Source organism: Carettochelys insculpta, chromosome 3, assembly GCF_033958435.1.
Source record: "Carettochelys insculpta isolate YL-2023 chromosome 3, ASM3395843v1, whole genome shotgun sequence".
Classification (NCBI taxonomy): Eukaryota; Metazoa; Chordata; order Testudines; family Carettochelyidae; genus Carettochelys; species Carettochelys insculpta.
The window spans coordinates 82,032,392-82,049,133 of record NC_134139.1 but is presented as its reverse complement, the minus strand read 5'-3'; the positions used below and the strand labels follow the sequence as shown (position 1 = coordinate 82,049,133).

The 16,742-nt window shown below is 47.3% G+C and overlaps 1 protein-coding gene across 1 annotated transcript in view; it reads left to right on the top strand.

Annotated features, from left to right (window-relative positions):
- The window catches only part of KIF25 (kinesin family member 25), a 74,313-nt gene that overhangs the window by 15,420 nt on the left and 42,151 nt on the right, over window positions 1-16,742 (top strand). The window contains exons 5-6 of the mRNA XM_074988675.1: window positions 6,603-6,706; window positions 7,890-7,978. Of these exons, the coding sequence (XP_074844776.1) occupies window positions 6,603-6,706; window positions 7,890-7,978 (193 nt within the window). The remainder of the gene's footprint in view (window positions 1-6,602; window positions 6,707-7,889; window positions 7,979-16,742) is intronic.

The following is a 16,742-nucleotide window of genomic DNA, read 5'->3' as shown; positions in this document are numbered from 1 at the left end:
CTCAGCAACTCAGTGCTATCCTTTGGTATTGCTTCACATGAGATATAATTGTCCATTATTTTGCTGCAAAAATCTTTTAAGGCTGGGTCTTATTTGATTCTTGGGGAATAACTCATGTAATGCTACAGGCAGAATGCACACAGTGGCAAGTGTGTGCTGAATCAGTCCCAATGAACTTCTCCTTATTAGACAGATTAAACAAATACTGTATTCTGCATGGATGCTTCAATGCCAAGATAAAGAAAACAATTCAACAGACCACCTTTTATGTGGGAGTAAAGAGCAAAGTAGGAAAATGAACCAAGATTAGGCAGAATGCTCCAATTTATCAGGTGATAGGGGGTAGTTAGTCCATAAACAAATAACTGTTGTAAACTTGTTTTAAAAATATTCTTTATGGACCCCTTGAATCCTGTGGCCTGTTATAATCTTGCTGTTGACATCTTTTAATGCATCATTCTGTGATGTCCCAGCTAAGGGAAACATATCAACCATAGCATGTTGGTGCTGGAGTGAATTCTGTATGTTCTTAATCTACATCTTTCAGTTTATTTTCATAATTTATTAATGATAATATTATATACCCTGCAATATAAAATACCGTGTTCTGAAGTAGATCACAGTCCCGCACTGTAATCTGTGTGGGTGCAGCCGTTGACTTCAGTGGGTGAATGCAGTAGTTCCACCCAAGTAGATCACAATGCAGGATTGGGACCTTATGTAAAAATGACATTTACAAGGTTATCAAGAAGTGGTGAGCTATTAATTCCTAGGAAATATTTTCAAATGTAACACTTACGTAAATGTTAATAATGGTAAACAGGAAAATATCTAGTGAGGTCCAGCATTAGCACAACACACATTCTTGTAGGATACATTCGGGTTTGGAATTTGATTGAGAAAATGCACACAAAATCTGAAGTGTTTTTTAAAATAATCCTTAAATGGAAAAGGTGGGAGGGAGTCTTTGGCTTTAAATTTGCTTAACCCAAACAAAATAGAGCTTGGCATGATACAAAAGCTCTATGGTCAGATACCCTTATCCCTCTTAATTAAATGATGTGGAGGTGGGAAATAGTGCAAACACAATAGTAAACTACATTGCCAGTATCATAAACTTAAACTTAACCTGGACAGGGTTCACACATCATCATGGAAGGGATTCTACCTTGAGATTAATCTGTCTGGTAAAACAAAATAAAATTCGTTGGCCAGTGGCACAGTCTTTATTGTACTTGAGTAACATTGAGACATTCAGAATTGCTATCATAAGATATATACTTAATCCCAAATATGTATACCAAGAAATCTTGTTACCAGTTTAACCGTGTAAAACAGTGCATCAAGCCGAAATGAACTCAAACAGTTGTAAAATAACTGAATAAGTCCCTTTTTAGATATATTTATCTAAAATCTCAGACTGAAATCTAGACACTATCATCTTTGCTTTGTGAAGTGTGAATAACAGTAATTCCAAACCAGGAATAGACCCATTTTTCTGTCCTTATCACCATAGTTCCCCAGTTAACATAGATGCTATCATTTTAGCACAAGTAGTGGCAGGCTGATTGACCAGAAACGACCTAAGACATATGTCAATTAATCAGTTTTTGTGATGGGTGGCAAGTTTCGGAATGTTTAAGAGGACTGTTTAACGTAACCCATCAGGTACATACCGTCTGAAAAAGGCACAGAAAGTTGGACACAGAATAATCTTCAAAAGATGGAAGAATTAATATCCTCTGCTTAGCAAGTTAGCAGGAAAGGAGCAAATTCTAAACCCTGTAGCTGACCAAATGAATAACTGCAGGAAGAATTATTCTACCACCCCTAAGCTACAGCTAGGTTTTATGAAAACCCCTGAGGCCCAGTCTACGAATTAGCCTCTGTGTCTCCTTACATAGGCTGCTCCTCCCTGTGGTGGGGAAGATGGAAGACTATGTGGAGCAGCTCATCCCCAAGGCCATGAAGGTCCTGCCCCCTATGAGCTGTCACTTAGTGCTTTCCTTCCCCCAGTAGCTGAGTTCTGTACTGTGCAGAAGATGCACATTTTCTGCATGGCCACCTGGAACCCTGTGTTTGCCCACCTCTGTGCAGCCCAGCCTCACCAGGTCTGCTGCCTGAGATGCTTCCCTATACCTGGTGCAAGGGAGGAGCCTGGATTTAGGCCCAAATGAATATTTTTCTCTGACATTTCTGTCTCTTCAAAATGTTCCTTCTGGAATTAAGGACAAAACAAAACAACCTGCTACTTTAAAAACTTTTATCAAGTCACCCTCAACTACGTGTGGGGAGATTAAAAACCAGAATGCTTGCATAACATAAACATTAACTATCCTAAATAGCAATATTCCAGACAAACCATCTGATGTAACCTATAGATAGCATCGAGGTTAGACAAAAACAGTATGCCACAAAACCAGTTACTCAGGCTAGTGCTAATCCTTTCGAAAAGATCACTAATGTTTGCTCTCCTTTGCAGCCTCTCTTGCAAGACAGCTGCAATAACATTGAAAGAGTTAGTATGTGGGTCATATTGTATCATGACTCTCTACTGTGGAAGGCAAGAGAACCATTTCCATTCCACTTGGCCTCATTTTTAAAACTTGGACCCAGTGTGGGAAGAAAAGATGAAAAATGATGACATTTAACACAATGTTTGCAAATCATCCCTCATGTTCATTTTGCTTATATGTTATACCATTTTCCTCACCCTGTGTCTGACTTGTCTACTTAGAGAGTCCTTGCCCCTGGCAGATTACTATTTCTTACGCTGTGTTTGTACAGTGACTGGCAAAATGGAGTCCAAATGTCTGTATGGGTTCCTCAGCATGACTGTTATATATAATAAGTAACTTCTAGAGTGGCTCATAGCTGAAACAAGCAAGAGTCCCAGGCGAACACAGGTCATAATGATAATAAATGGCCAGGTAAATAAACACATAGTTCCATATGAGAATGGTTTAGAACAGGGCTCTCCAACTCCTGGGCTGGGTGCCATCTGCAGGCCAAGCACCTCCTCAGTCTGGCCCATGAAATATTTTGAAAAAGTTATTTAATCGGGGGCAGAGGGAGTGGGTGTTATGCAGGGACTCACCCTTGCACACAGCTTCCAGTAGCACCCAGGCCCCTGGCACCCACATAATCCCAATCACAAAGGGCATCACTTGTTATGAGCAGCCACGGCGGTTGCCTCCGCTGTGATGCGAACTGCACTAGCCAGGGAGCTGCCCAAGCTGATGTGTTTCTGCAGCCAGCAAGGCGAGCTGGTGGGTTTTGCTAGCAGTTACCCTGTATTGCAAGAATGCAGAGGTACAGTATTGCCAACCCCAAGCATTCAAAACTCATAAATCAGCCCTCCCGCACCCCAAAATAAAGAGTGGCTTCTTGACATCATAGATAAAAAATACACTTGGGGATCTTTTTATTTTGCATCTGGTGTTTGAGGTCTTCGGCTGAACTTGGGGCATGTTTTCTATCTTTCTCTTCCACTCCGAACAAGCACACATAATCTACTAGGGCAGAGCCATTACAGTTGATAGTGGTGCATGAGGCATCAGGTAGTGAAGCTCCCAGATCTGGCTTTTAATTCTAATAATGTGGCTGGGGCTTTCCTGAGGAAAAATAAAAGCTCCAGTTGTCAAATCAGGAGAGTTGGCATCACTGATACCTGGTCAGTTTCACAAAATGAGTTGTTAGTTTCACAGCTTACTCCTACCTATACATAGTAACAGACAGATAGCTGTGCTAGTCTATATACTATCAAAACAAAAAAGCAGTCCAGTAGCACTTTCAAGACTAACAAAATAATTTATTAAGTGAGCTTTCGTGGGATAGACCCACTTCTTCAGACCATAGCCATACCAGAGCAGACTCAATATTTAAAGCACACAGAACCAAAAATAGTAATCAAGGTTGATAAATCAGAAAAATATTATCAAGGTGAGTAAATCAGAGAGCGGAGGGGTGGGGGGAAGAGGGAGTCAAGAATTAGATAAAGCCACGTATGCAAAAGAGCCCCTATAATGAGCTAGAAAATTCCCATCCCAGTTCAAACCACATGTTAATGTGTTGAATTTGACTATAAAAGAGAGTGCAGCAGCCTCTCTTTCCAAACTGCAGTGAAAATTCCTCTTCAGTAAAATGCAGACTTTTCATGCATGGGGCGGCTTTGCATGTACTTCCCCCCGGGCCACAGGGACATGCCATTAGCAGTATGGAGCTAGCAGCAGGAAGCCACTCTAACCCTGCTGCAGTGTGGGTGGTGTCAGGTTTTTAATTGCCTGGGAGGCAGCAGGTGGGGCCAGGAGACACATGGGAGGGGGAACACGTGGGCCAGATGGAAGGACTGGGAGATGCGTGGGGTGAGGGAAATATGCAGAGACACTGGACCCCTCCTGTAGCCCTGCCAGAGCAGGGTGCTCTGGCTTGCTATGAGTGTTTGAGGACTGGCTCTTGGGTAAATTGAGTTTAAGACCCTTAGTTTGGAAGTAATTCCTTGTTAGAAAGTGGGCTTTGTGGCACTTCCATTAAAAGAATCTCTCCCTCTGCTGCATTTAAAGACTCCCAAACATGAGAAGCACAAAGATAAATGGTTTATTCCTTTTGAGTGTAGGGAAAACGTATGAAAATACCAGCTCTCAGTTGTACGAATTTGAGGTAGAGGGTTGTGCACTGTTGAGAAGAACACAGTTTGTTCTAGATCTTTGTTTTTACAGATCCCAAGGAATCATTTGTCTTTTCAGAAAACCATTATGACAGACTAGTAACCACGTGACAAGCTAATTATTGATTTCTTTTTTTCACAATTACTTCTGCAATAAAAAAGACTAGAGGGGAAAAAATAAACTGAAGCATAGATTAAGTGGAGTGTTTAATGTTCACCAGACCCATTGCAGAAGCTCACCACACAGCTATCTCCTCTAACAACTAAAACCATTTGCTTTCCAGCTTGCTAAAAAAAATAGTCCTAAGTGCTAGTTCTCAAAGAGGATTAATGTGTAAAACAAATGCGAGATTTTTTACGTCATGCTTTTGCTATGAGAGGGAGCTGTGTCAAGCAGTCCAGTTCAAGCCTATAATAGAAATGGTCTTGCAGTGTAGAAGGGGATCGCTGTCGTAATTCCATTAAACAATTCCTCCTCTGCTGGTTTCTCCAAGAAAATTCAAAAATTAAGCAGTACTGTGTATTTTTTTAAAAAAAAAAAAAAGATTTCTCAAACCAAGGTAGTGTTGCTAGATACACTGAATGCGAGAAAGGAGCCATGCTCCATGCAGCTCCTGGATCTTGCCTTGCTCCTCCAGCTGACAATTTCTGTAACCCTGATAATTTTCTCACTGGAGAGTACCTCCGAGCTAACCGACTAAGGGCTAAAGATCAAGATGTGCAAATGTGAGATCTGGGGAAATTCCAATATAAGACAAACGCTTAAAGCTTTCAGACGTTTTGCTTCCAGCAGGGAGTATACTTGCTTGCTGTGTTGAGATCTTAAAATTCAGTATCAGCTTCTTTATAAAAAGGTGAATGCTGCTTGGTAGCCTTATTGCTAGTCCACCTCTAGGGCCAAATTCCTTGGTTACTGTATCTCTGTGTCACCTGGGACACCATGCTAATGCTGGGACTCCTGGGTGGCTGGTTTCTCTGACAGTTTACAGGTTTTTCTCATCGACCACATGGACCTTGCAGTGTGAGTGTAATTAGGTGAAACAAAATCATCTGTGAGGTTGGAGAGCTTTTACTCAGCTCTAGACTTCCCTCTTCAGTTTGTGTGAGGTGGACTTTCATGGGATTGCAAAAGATTAAGCCTTCTATAAAATCTTGGAAATGAATTGTACTGTGGCAGCTTATGGAAAATATTTTCAGCTCTGTTTACAAGGGTTTAGTGGCACAATAAATTAGTTGCATCTCTGACTCACTGCTTACTGAATGCAAAATTTATTCTCAGATGAATATGCAGAGGCATGAACTAATGACTTTCCTGCCTTCCTTATATGTGTAAACTCCATTTTTCAGGATGATCAGACTCCTGTTCCCTAACATGTGAAGTATTTTCTCAAAATACTTCATATCATTACAGCTTGCATAAGACTTGTACTCTCCTATCTAATTGCCACTCCAAGAACAAGTTAATGCCTGTCTTATTCATGCTAGATCACTCCCCTGCTTCCGGCTTAATTACTTCATAAGCCACCCAAGACTTTCCTCTACCTGCTTTTCCTCTGCATAGCAGGGAAGCCTTTGCTACTGCTGATTCCAAATGCATGTTCAGGAGCGGTGGCTATAATGGTTTAGATCACCACCCTTTTGGTTAGTGGGGGGAAAAAAAGCCCTTTACTATTGCAGTGTGTCTGATATCTACCAGCTTAAATGGCAGGAGTCCCGAGATGGCCCCTGTACATTGGTCTCTCGAATAATGACAAATAGCAGTGGTCTAATTGGACTGGCAGATCTGAACGATCTTTGAATCCTTTGTTCATCCAAAAATTAAATATTTTCTGAGTTATCTGTTTGTGTTTGTGCTTCTCGTTCACTTAGGCACTATTGAAAATCCTATTTGGAGAGACCCAAAATGTGGGGTTTTAAAATGGCTTTCTTCTTCCAGCATTCCAGACCAAAGCATTGGATCTCGAGCAGTCTCTACAGGAAGTTACTGAGAGATACCAGCAAGAAAAAAAAAAAAGAAAAATACTCCACAACAGTTTAGTTGTGAGTATCTATAATGAGAAGCATTGATACCCCCTGCACTTATATACTAAACTTCCCAAACATTGTATCTAATTGATATGTTCCTACTTGATGTATCAGGCTATTAGTCTATGTGCCATATGCTTTGTTACAGGGGCACATCTGCTTGTTGTATGACATCATGCCATGTTGCTCCGAATCAGAAATGTCTTTTAAAAGTATGGGTTGCACCTCCTAAAGCCAGCACTTTCTGGTCCACCAACATCCCTGGTCCACTAGGACCAGGAGTACTCCTGGACCAGAGAGCTGGGCCAGGAGGGCAAGCCAGAGCCAACATCCCAGCAGCCCCATGGGAGGGCCGGGCTGGAGCCAGTGTCCTGAGCGGCTACAAAGGGGCCATGTCTACACTTAGGAAAAACTTCGAAAGGACCATGCTAATGGCCAAAACAAAGAATACTAATGAGGTGCTGAACTGAATATTCAGTGCCTTATTAGCATGCTGCTGGCCACGGCACTTCAAAAGTGCCGCGTTTCGCTCGTGCGCGGCTTGTCTACACGAGGGTCCTTTTCTAAAGGACCCTGCAAGCATCAAAATCCCCTTGTTCCTATCAGCTGGTGTTTTCAGGGTCCTTTCAAAAAGGACCCCATGTAGACAAGCCACATGCAAGCGAAATGCGGTACTTCCGGAGTGCCACAGCTGGCAGTATGCTAATAAGGTGCTGAATATTCATTTCATCACCTCATTAGTATTGTTCGGTTTGGCCATTAGCATGGCCATTTTGAAATTTTTCCTAAGTGTAGATGTAGCCAAGGTGTTTGGTGGCGGCAGCAAGCCATGGTCAGAGGGCTGGGGAGCTAGCAGCCGCAATGAGCCGTGGCCAGAGGGGTGTGGAGCCACGGCTGAAGGGCCAGTGGCAACAACCAAAGAGTGCAGGACCGGGGAACATTAAACTCCCCTGGTCCAGCAAAGTACCTTGTTCAGGCCCCAAGGGTGCCATAGCAGGGAGGTGCAGTCTGTAGCACTTGTGTTCACTGCTCTAAAAAAGAGAATCCTTGGAGGATAACAGTTTTCCAGTTCTCCTCCTTTGCAAACTCTTATGCATAGTCTTAAAGTTAAACATGCGAGTATTTGCAAGACTAGAACCTTCATGCATGGCCCCTTTTAATGGTTTGTACTAAGTAAATTTTTATATTCTAATTCCAGGAACTGAGGGGAAATATCAGAGTGCACTGCCGGATCCGTCCCTTTTTGCCTTTTGATGCAGCTTCTGGACAAACAGTCTCTCAAGATAGGTAACATTACCGAATTATTATATTTTTACAGAAAACAGTGGTGGCCACCCAAGGAACAGATGTGAAAATAAATGTGTTCTCAGTTTCTTGTTTCTGATATATTACGAGAGGACTGTAATCTTACTGTAAAATAGATATTGTAAAGACTTTGGCAGCATCTGCACTAGCAAGTTGTTTTGGAAAAATCAGGCCCTCTTCTGAAGGAACAAGTGGAGCATCCACACACAAAATGTGCTCTTTCGAATTCCTTTCAAAAGAACAAGGCGCTTCTTCCGGAGGCCCATTTCCTCTCCCAAAAGAGGAAGATCTCCTTTTTCCAAAAGATTATTTCAGAAAAAAGCGTGTGTAAATGCTCTGGGGGCCCTTTGTTCGAATGAGCAGTCCTCATGGTGCTGGATTTTTCAATCCCTAGCCTGTTCTTTTGAAAGAATGGGGGCTTGTGTGGATACTCCCTTTCAAAAGAGCACATTGCTGTCTTGATCTGCTTTTTTGTATATGGAGGCACTCTTTCGAAACAAGATCTTCCACAAGAGATCTTCCAGAAGATCATCTTTTGAAAGATTACGGTAGTATAGACGCGGCCTTTGACAGGTGAAGGAGGAAGGGCTGATGTTGGCAAACTAATACTGTGAAGGAAGGAAATTCACACTGTTATGTTGTTCCAGAAAATAGTTGTCTTCTGTGTGCTGTATTTGATCTTGTAGGCCGGACTCAATGCTGGTATAATTAGGTTTGACTGTTGTCTTCCATGGAATTGGATCTTTGTACACTAGTGGAATATTTGGTCCTCTGAGTTCAGCTCATTATACAATTACCCATAATTGCCAACACATTTTGAGATTGAAGAGAAAACACAAGATTAGGTGTGAGTAAGAAACAGGAAATTGCTTTTATTTTAGCCATCTAAGCAGAGAGGGATTCAAATAGTAAGTGGGGCAGAAAAAAGATCTATATGTATGCCTAGACACCAATCACACTATGATCTTCTGAAATTAACACATGGCTGGCTGTCTCTAGGAACCACAATTTAAAACCTTTAATTTTGTCAATGTGTAGAGAAAAAGATCACCCATATATAAAGGTGCTCCTTAAGGCCCAGCATGTAAGCAATCGCAAAAAGAGAACCCTGATCCCCTTCCTATTTCATGGCTGAATTGCAATGAGGGCTATAAAAGCAGTGGAGAAGCAGCCCGGATGGCTGTTCAGATGAGAATTTGTGTGCTTCCCTTCTCCCCTTAGCTGCAGTGGTCTCTGTTGTTCGTTTGTAGGGGCAAAGTTGCTTGTTTTGAATTTTCCTGTTAATAATGCTAGCTTTGTGGAAAGGGCCTTGAGTTTATCGGTAGTTCGGAGCTTTATTTTACCTTCCCTGACTTGTATGATTGCCTCTTGGCTTAGAATATATTTGAAAAGCCTGTTTATTTTTGCCAACTCTTTTCAAAATGTACAGTCATTTTAATTTTTTAGGGGGGAAAATACCCTAGACCTAGCGAGGATATTTTGTGTAACACATAACACATGCTTCTTCTTGGAGTGTCCCTGTGGGTGCTCCACAATAGGTGTCGGGCTCACCCGGCGCCGCAGATCGTATCTTCCAAGCAGTTTCTGCCGGACCGCGAATGCGCCGGCGCGCGCCGCTCCCTTGCGCGCTCCTGGCCACGTGCGCGATCCGGTCCCCGCCAGTTCCTCTTAACCGCCGTTGGCTGCAGACGGAATCTGAACTAGGCTAAGGCCAAGTTAGCGTATTCAATGGTTTTAACTGTTTTTTCTTTAAAGTTTTCAAGTTCTTAGGCTACTGCAAGTTAGCCAGTTGTTATTTTTCAAAAAAAAAACAAAACAACAACAAACGGGACGGCATTCAGTCCAGTCCCAGTAACAAGTGGAACACCGGAGGCCAGGAGCCTAGGGCCATCAGCCTTCCTACCGCGCAGGCTATCGGAGAAGGGGAAAAGCAGCACAGAGAAGGTGCTAAGTGCCCATTAACAACTGAAAGACTCACCAACAATGTCCTCTTCAGGATTTAAGAAATGTGAGTCCTGCCGAGAGGCAATGCCAGCGTCTGATGGGCACAGTCTCTGCATAAGGTGCCTGGGGGAGTCCCATGTCACGCAGAAATGCTCCTTCTGTGCAAAACTAACAGCCAGAGCAAGGAAGGACAGGGAGATGCGGCTTAAAATGCTGCTCTTCGACAAGGCCCTCCAGCCAGACGTGCCGGAGCGGCCGCAGCAGGAGGGACCCTCTGGGGCCCATAAAAGGAAAGCCGCCTCCCTCACCCCATCGGCACAAAACCGGAGGAAAGCCTCCCCAGCCCGATCCCTGCCGGCAGCAACAGCGAGCGGGACGGGAGGAGCGCGCAGCCCCCAGCCGCAGCAACAGCTGATCGGCGGCGGCACGGAGAGCCACGTGGAAGCGGCTCAGCCTCCGATAACCAAACAGCCGCCCTGCACCGCAGGCAGGGCGGCGGCTAAACAAGCGCCGGTACCGGCGGCACTGCAAGCAGTGGCACCGACCCCTGGGGAACCGGCGGTGCAGAGCGCGCAGGCACGCAGCCTGCAGGCACCGGAGGACACCGCCTGTGCGGCACCGCCCATGAGCGTGCCGAGCACAGCGCGCACGGGGCCGAGATCCCCTACACGCCAGGGGGCGGAATTACCTCCTCAAGGGAAGGGGAAGGCTGCACACAAAACAAGGCACCGCAGCCCCTCTCCAGACAGGGCTGCGGAGTTGCTTTCTTTCAGCCCTCCGCTTATGCTGCAGACTCCAACCAGAAGGCAGGGGTCCCCCCCTAGCCTACCCGGAGCCCCCGTCTCCATTTTTACCACCAGCCTCGCCCTGGCTGGGACCACCTTCACCCTTCCTGGGGTTTGAGCCGCTGGAATACTATCCAAAATCACTCTCTCCAGTGTCCTAGATCTCTCGACGATCTCGCTCCCCCAGATGCAGAGGGTATGCACCAAGGGAGTGGTCTAGGTCACCTTCCCAAGAACAGTGCCTATACTGCCATGGTCGCCCCTATCACGCGGGGCATAGACACCACCGGCAATCTACGAGGGAAAGATCCCCACAGACGATCTCGTATCCCCGAGGGCAATCGCGAACGGGGACAGAGACTCAAGTATCTCAGGGGGGACTGGTTATGGAACCCCGAGATTTTCCCTCGCAAACCTCTAGCGAGAGGGTGTACCATCACCAACAGGAACCGGAAGGGTCCAGAGAGGCGTACCCCAGTGGTTCCTCGCTCTCCTCCCCGGACGAGGCTACGGCCCCGGGGGACGTCCATCCTCCGGACGATCTCAAACAGTTTCAAGAGCTGTTTAAGAGGGTGGCCTTCACGCAAGGCATCCAGACAGCAGAGGTGCAAGAGAAACACCATAAGCTCCTCAAAAATCTGAGACCTCTGGCCGCCTCCAAAATAGCAATACCGCTTGATGAAGCAATCTTGGAGTCCGCCACTACGATATGGCAGACCCCTGCGACTATTCCGCCTGTCCACAAGAGAGCGGATAAGAAATACTTCGTGCCGGCGAAGGGCATAGAGTTCCTGTTCAGCCACCCACAACCAAATTCCTTGGTGGTGGAGTCGTCGCAACAAAGATCAAAGACATCTCAATTCAGGACAGGGGGAACAGACAAAGATGCCAAGAAGCTAGAGCTGTTCTGCAGAAAGGTCTACTCCTCCACCACTCTACTGTTGCGAATGGCAAATTACACAGCGCATTTAGCGAACCATAATTTCGACAACTACACTAGGTTAACCTCCCTCATGAACTCGCTTCCAGAGGATAAGAAACCGGTGCTCAAGGCCATTGTGCAAGAAGGCTACGCGGCCTCGAGGACGGGAGTTCAGATCGCCCTGGACGTTGCGGACACAGCAGCACGCTCCACAGCTACGGCACTGGTGATGCGAAGGGAGTCCTGGCTCCAGACTTCGGGTATACCGAGGGATCTGCAGCCAAAGATAGTCGATCTTCCCTTCGACTTGCAGAAGCTGTTCGCTGAATCAACTGACTCGGTCCTTCATTCCAGTAAAGATTCAAGAGCCACACTTAGGACCCTGGGGATTTACACCCCTCCGTACAGAAAGAAAAAGTACTACCCTCAACAAAGACGGTACCAGTACCAGCAACAGCATCCCGAGTACCACAGGGGTTACGAGCAAGGGCGACATCAACAGCACCAGCCGTACAGAACTCCCAGGCGACGTTCCCAACAGAACCGTGCGTCCTCGGGGCAGGGCCAAAGGCCACAAGTTTGACACACAAATCCAGGGCTGCGCCATCACTACCATCGCACAAGGTCATCCGAAGCGGCTATTCCACCATCGCCTCCGACCATTTTACGACCAGTGGCAAAGGATCACCACAGACAAATGGGTGCTGGAGATCATAGCCACGGGGTACACCATCCCCTTCCAGTCGCTCCCACCGCCACGACCTCCACCCAGGCCCCACCTCCAGGAGGCCTCCCACGTAGCGAGGCTCAAGCAGGAGGTAGACCATCTCATGCTCATAGGGGCAGTGGAAAGAGTGCCGGAGCAACTGCAAGGAAAAGGGTTCTACTCAAGGTACTTCCTCACGGAGAAAAAGACAGGAGGCTGGAGGCCCATCTTACATCTTCGAGGCCTCAACCGGTACCTGCGCAAGCAACGCTTTCAGATGATCACAATCGCCTCCATCCTTACGGCACTGGACGATGGAGATTGGTTCGCAGCCCTCGATTTACAAGATGCGTATTTTCACATAACTATCCATCCGGCTCACCGGCGATTCCTCCGGTTCATGGTAGGCAAAGAACATTTTCAATACAAGGTCCTACCGTTTGGCCTCTCCTCGGCCCTCAGAGTCTTCACCAAGACCTTGGCAATGGTCTCAGCCTACCTGCACAAACAGGGGGTATTTATATTCCCGTATCTGGACGACTGCCTGCTCAAAGGGGCCTCGAAGGAGGAGGTACTACGCATGATACGCTTCACAGCAGGCACGTTCTCTTTGCTCGGCCTGGTTATCAATCTGGCAAAATCAAAGATAGACCCCACACAGGACATAGAGTTCATAGGGGCACGCATAAATTGTATTACAGCGAGAGTATATCTACCAGAGACTCGCTTTCGGGCCATCGGTTCCCTCGTGCAGGTCATCACCTTCAGCCCTACGGTGCCGGTCCGGACGTGCTTACAGCTGCTGGGCCACATGGCAGCGGTGACGTTCGTAGTACAGAACGCCAGGTTACACATGCGCAGCATGCAGCACTGGCTGGCGAGCGTATACAAACCGGCAGCACACACCATTCACAGGGTGGTGTCGCCCACGGCAGAGGTGCGCAAATCCCTGCAATGGTGGGTAAACCCCAAGAACTTGCCAACAGGGGTACCCTTCCACCAACCACAAATATCAGTTTTTCTTACTACAGATGCCTCCCTCATAGGATGGGGAGCACACATGGGCGAAGAGGTGACTCAAGGGCTGTGGTCCTCCACGGAGCAGTCACTGCACATAAATATACTGAAGCTCAGAGGAGTGTTCAACGCCTGCAGACACTTTCGAGACCATATACAAGGCAAAGTCGTCGGGATCAGTACAGACAATACCTCCACCATGGCTACGTCTACACGTGCAGCCAACATCGAAATAGCTTATTTCAATGTTGCGACATCGAAATAGTCTATTTCGATGAATAACGTCTACACGTCCTCCAGGGCCGGCAACATCGATGTTCAACTTCGACGTTGCTCAGCCCAACATCGAAATAGGCGCAGCGAGGGAACGTCTACACGTCAAAGTAGCACACATCGAAATAGGGATGCCAGGCACAGCTGCAGACAGGGTCACAGGGCGGACTCAACAGCCAGCCGCTCCCTTAAAGGGCCCCTCCCAGACACAGTTGCACTAAACAACACAAGATACACAGAGCTGACAACTGGTTGCAGACCCTGTGCCTGCAGCATAGATCCCCAGCTGCCGCAGAAGCAGCCAGAAGCCCTGGGCTAAGGGCTGCTGCCCACGGTGACCATAGAGCCCCGCAGGGGCTGGAGAGAGAGCATCTCTCAACCCCCCAGCTGATGGCCGCCATGGAGGACCCAGCAATTTCGACGTTGCGGGACGCGGATCGTCTACACGGTCCCTACTTCGACGTTGAACGTCGAAGTAGGGCGCTATTCCTATCTCCTCATGAGGTTAGCGACTTCGACGTCTCGCCGCCTAACGTCGAAGTTAACTTCGAAATAGCGCCCAACGTGTGTAGACGCGACGGGTGCTATTTCGAAGTTGGTGCCGCTACTTCGAAGTAGCGTGCACGTGTAGACGCAGCTCATGTGTTATATAAATCGGCAAGGAGGAGCTCGGTCCCGTGCCTTATGTGCGGAAGCAGTCCGGTTATGGAACTGGTGCATCGCCAACAATATAACCTTGAAAGCCTCGTACTTACCAGGCGCTCACAATGTGAAGGCAGACCAGCTGAGCAGGCGTTTTGCACTCACGCACGAGTGGCAGATCCGTCCCGATCTGCTACGACCGATTTTCCACGCATGGGGTTTTCCCCAGATAGACCTGTTTGCCACTCAACACAACAAGAAATGCCCACGATTCTGCTCCAGGGCAGGACTGGGACGGGGGTCCCTGGGGGACACGTTTGCGATCACGTGGAGGAGCCCCCTGCTTTATGCTTTTCCTCCCACAGTGCTGATCCACAAAGTCTTGCAGAAAGCCAGGAGGGAAGGATCCCGAATGATCCTGATAGTCCCAACGTGGGATCGACAGCAATGGTTCCCCCTACTCCTGCGCATGTGGGACCATCCACCGATGCCTCTTCCGGTGGCGCCGGATCTGCTCACGCAAGCCCAGGGGTCCATAGTGCATCCGCACCCCCAAGGCCTGCGACTACAAGCGTGGTTAATCCATGGCTCAGCTCCCTAGAGAGCACATGCACGGAGGAAGTGCAGCAAGTCCTAGAAAGTAGCAGGAGGACTTCCACCAGGAAGACCTACAAGCAGAAATGGACTCGCTTCACGGCTTGGTGTTCTACCAAACAGCTGGCCCCCCTTTCGGTGCCTATACCTACAATACAAGAGTATTTACTGGACCTCAAGAGAGGAGGACTCTCACTATCCTCGTTAAAGGTCCACCTTGCCGCCATTTCGGCGTTCAGACACGAGGAGGAATGGCACACGATGTTCGCCCATCCCATGGTTACCAGGTTCCTCAAAGGGTTGGTAAACCTGTACCCCCCTCGGAAACCGCTTCCACCTTCGTGGAACTTGGACCTGGTGCTTAATGTGCTAACGGGACCACCGTTCGAGCCCTTGGCCACGGTTTCCCTCCGCCTCCTTACGATAAAGACGACCTTTCTTCTCACAATTACGTCAGCTCGCAGGGTGAGCGAGCTTGCGGCAGTTATGGCAACGCCACCCTGCACTGTTTTTTCCAAGGAGGCGGTAACAATACGGCTGCATCCAGCCTTTGTTCCCAGGGTTTCTTCTGAGTTTCACATTAATGAACCTATTGTTTTACCCTCGTTTTATCCAAAGCCTCATAACGCTAACAAAGAGGCGCGCCTACACCTCCTGGACGTGAGGAGGGCGCTAGCCTTCTATATAGACAGGACCAAGTCCTTCCGGAAAACGGATAGACTCCTAGTCTCTCTCGCTCCCAAATCGAAAGGAGAAGGTCTCTCTTCGCAGAGAATCTCGAAGCACATCATATCCTGCATAAAAATGTGCTACGAACTCAAAAAGACTCCTTTACTGGCCACTCCCAGGGCTCATTCCACTAGGGCGGTGGCGGCATCAACAGCCTTTTTCAAGGGCGTTGCGCTAAAAGACATTTGCAGAGCGGTGACCTGGTCATCCTATGACACCTTCGCCAAACATTACGCCCTTCACGGGGTATTCCAAGAGGATACCCGTCTCTCGACAGCGGTCCTCTCGAGGACAAGCTGCACATAAACCAATTACCCACCTCCTATCTTGGGTTACTGCTGGGTAGTCACCTATTGTGGAGCACCCACGAGGACACTCGAAGAAGAAAGACAGGTTACTCACTGTAGTAACGGTGGTTCTTCGAGATGTGTCCCCGTGGGTGCTCCACTACCCGCCCATCCTCCCCGCTTCGGATCTCTGTTTAGTGTTTTGCAGGAGCATCCGAGGCGGTTGGTCAAGGAACTGGCGGGGACCAGATCGCGCACGTGGCCAGGAGCGCGCAAGGGAGCGGTGCGCGCCGGCACATGTGTGGTCCAGCAGAAACTGCTTGGAAGATCCAATCTGTGGCGCCGGGTGAGCCCGACACCTATTGTGGAGCACCCACGGGGACACATCTCGAAGAACCACCGTTACTACGGTGAGTAACCTGTCTTTTTTGTACCTGGAAGGGACTTGATCACTGTTTCTATAACCCTCTGAAACAGAAGTACATTTAGCTGCAGAATTGCAGGACAAAGCAAAATAGATAATTCCAAACAAATGATTGATTGACTTATCTTAATATGCTGGAACAGCGTTCAGAACAGTATTGTATGAAAAGTAAGGGCCCAGTCCTGGAAACACTAACAAGCATGAATAAATTTACACACCTCAGTAGTCTCAATCAGTTTTGGATTAGCAATGTATATAAAATCACTGATGTCAACAAGTGTTTGGAGGATCTGACCGAATACTTTAATAGAAAGTGTCTATTTGAATCTACTAAGTCAACTCCTACCAACCCCCCAGCTTTTCTTATATTGCCGTTAGATTTCCACATCATTGGAATGCTTTGTGTACATTTTATTTTTCATT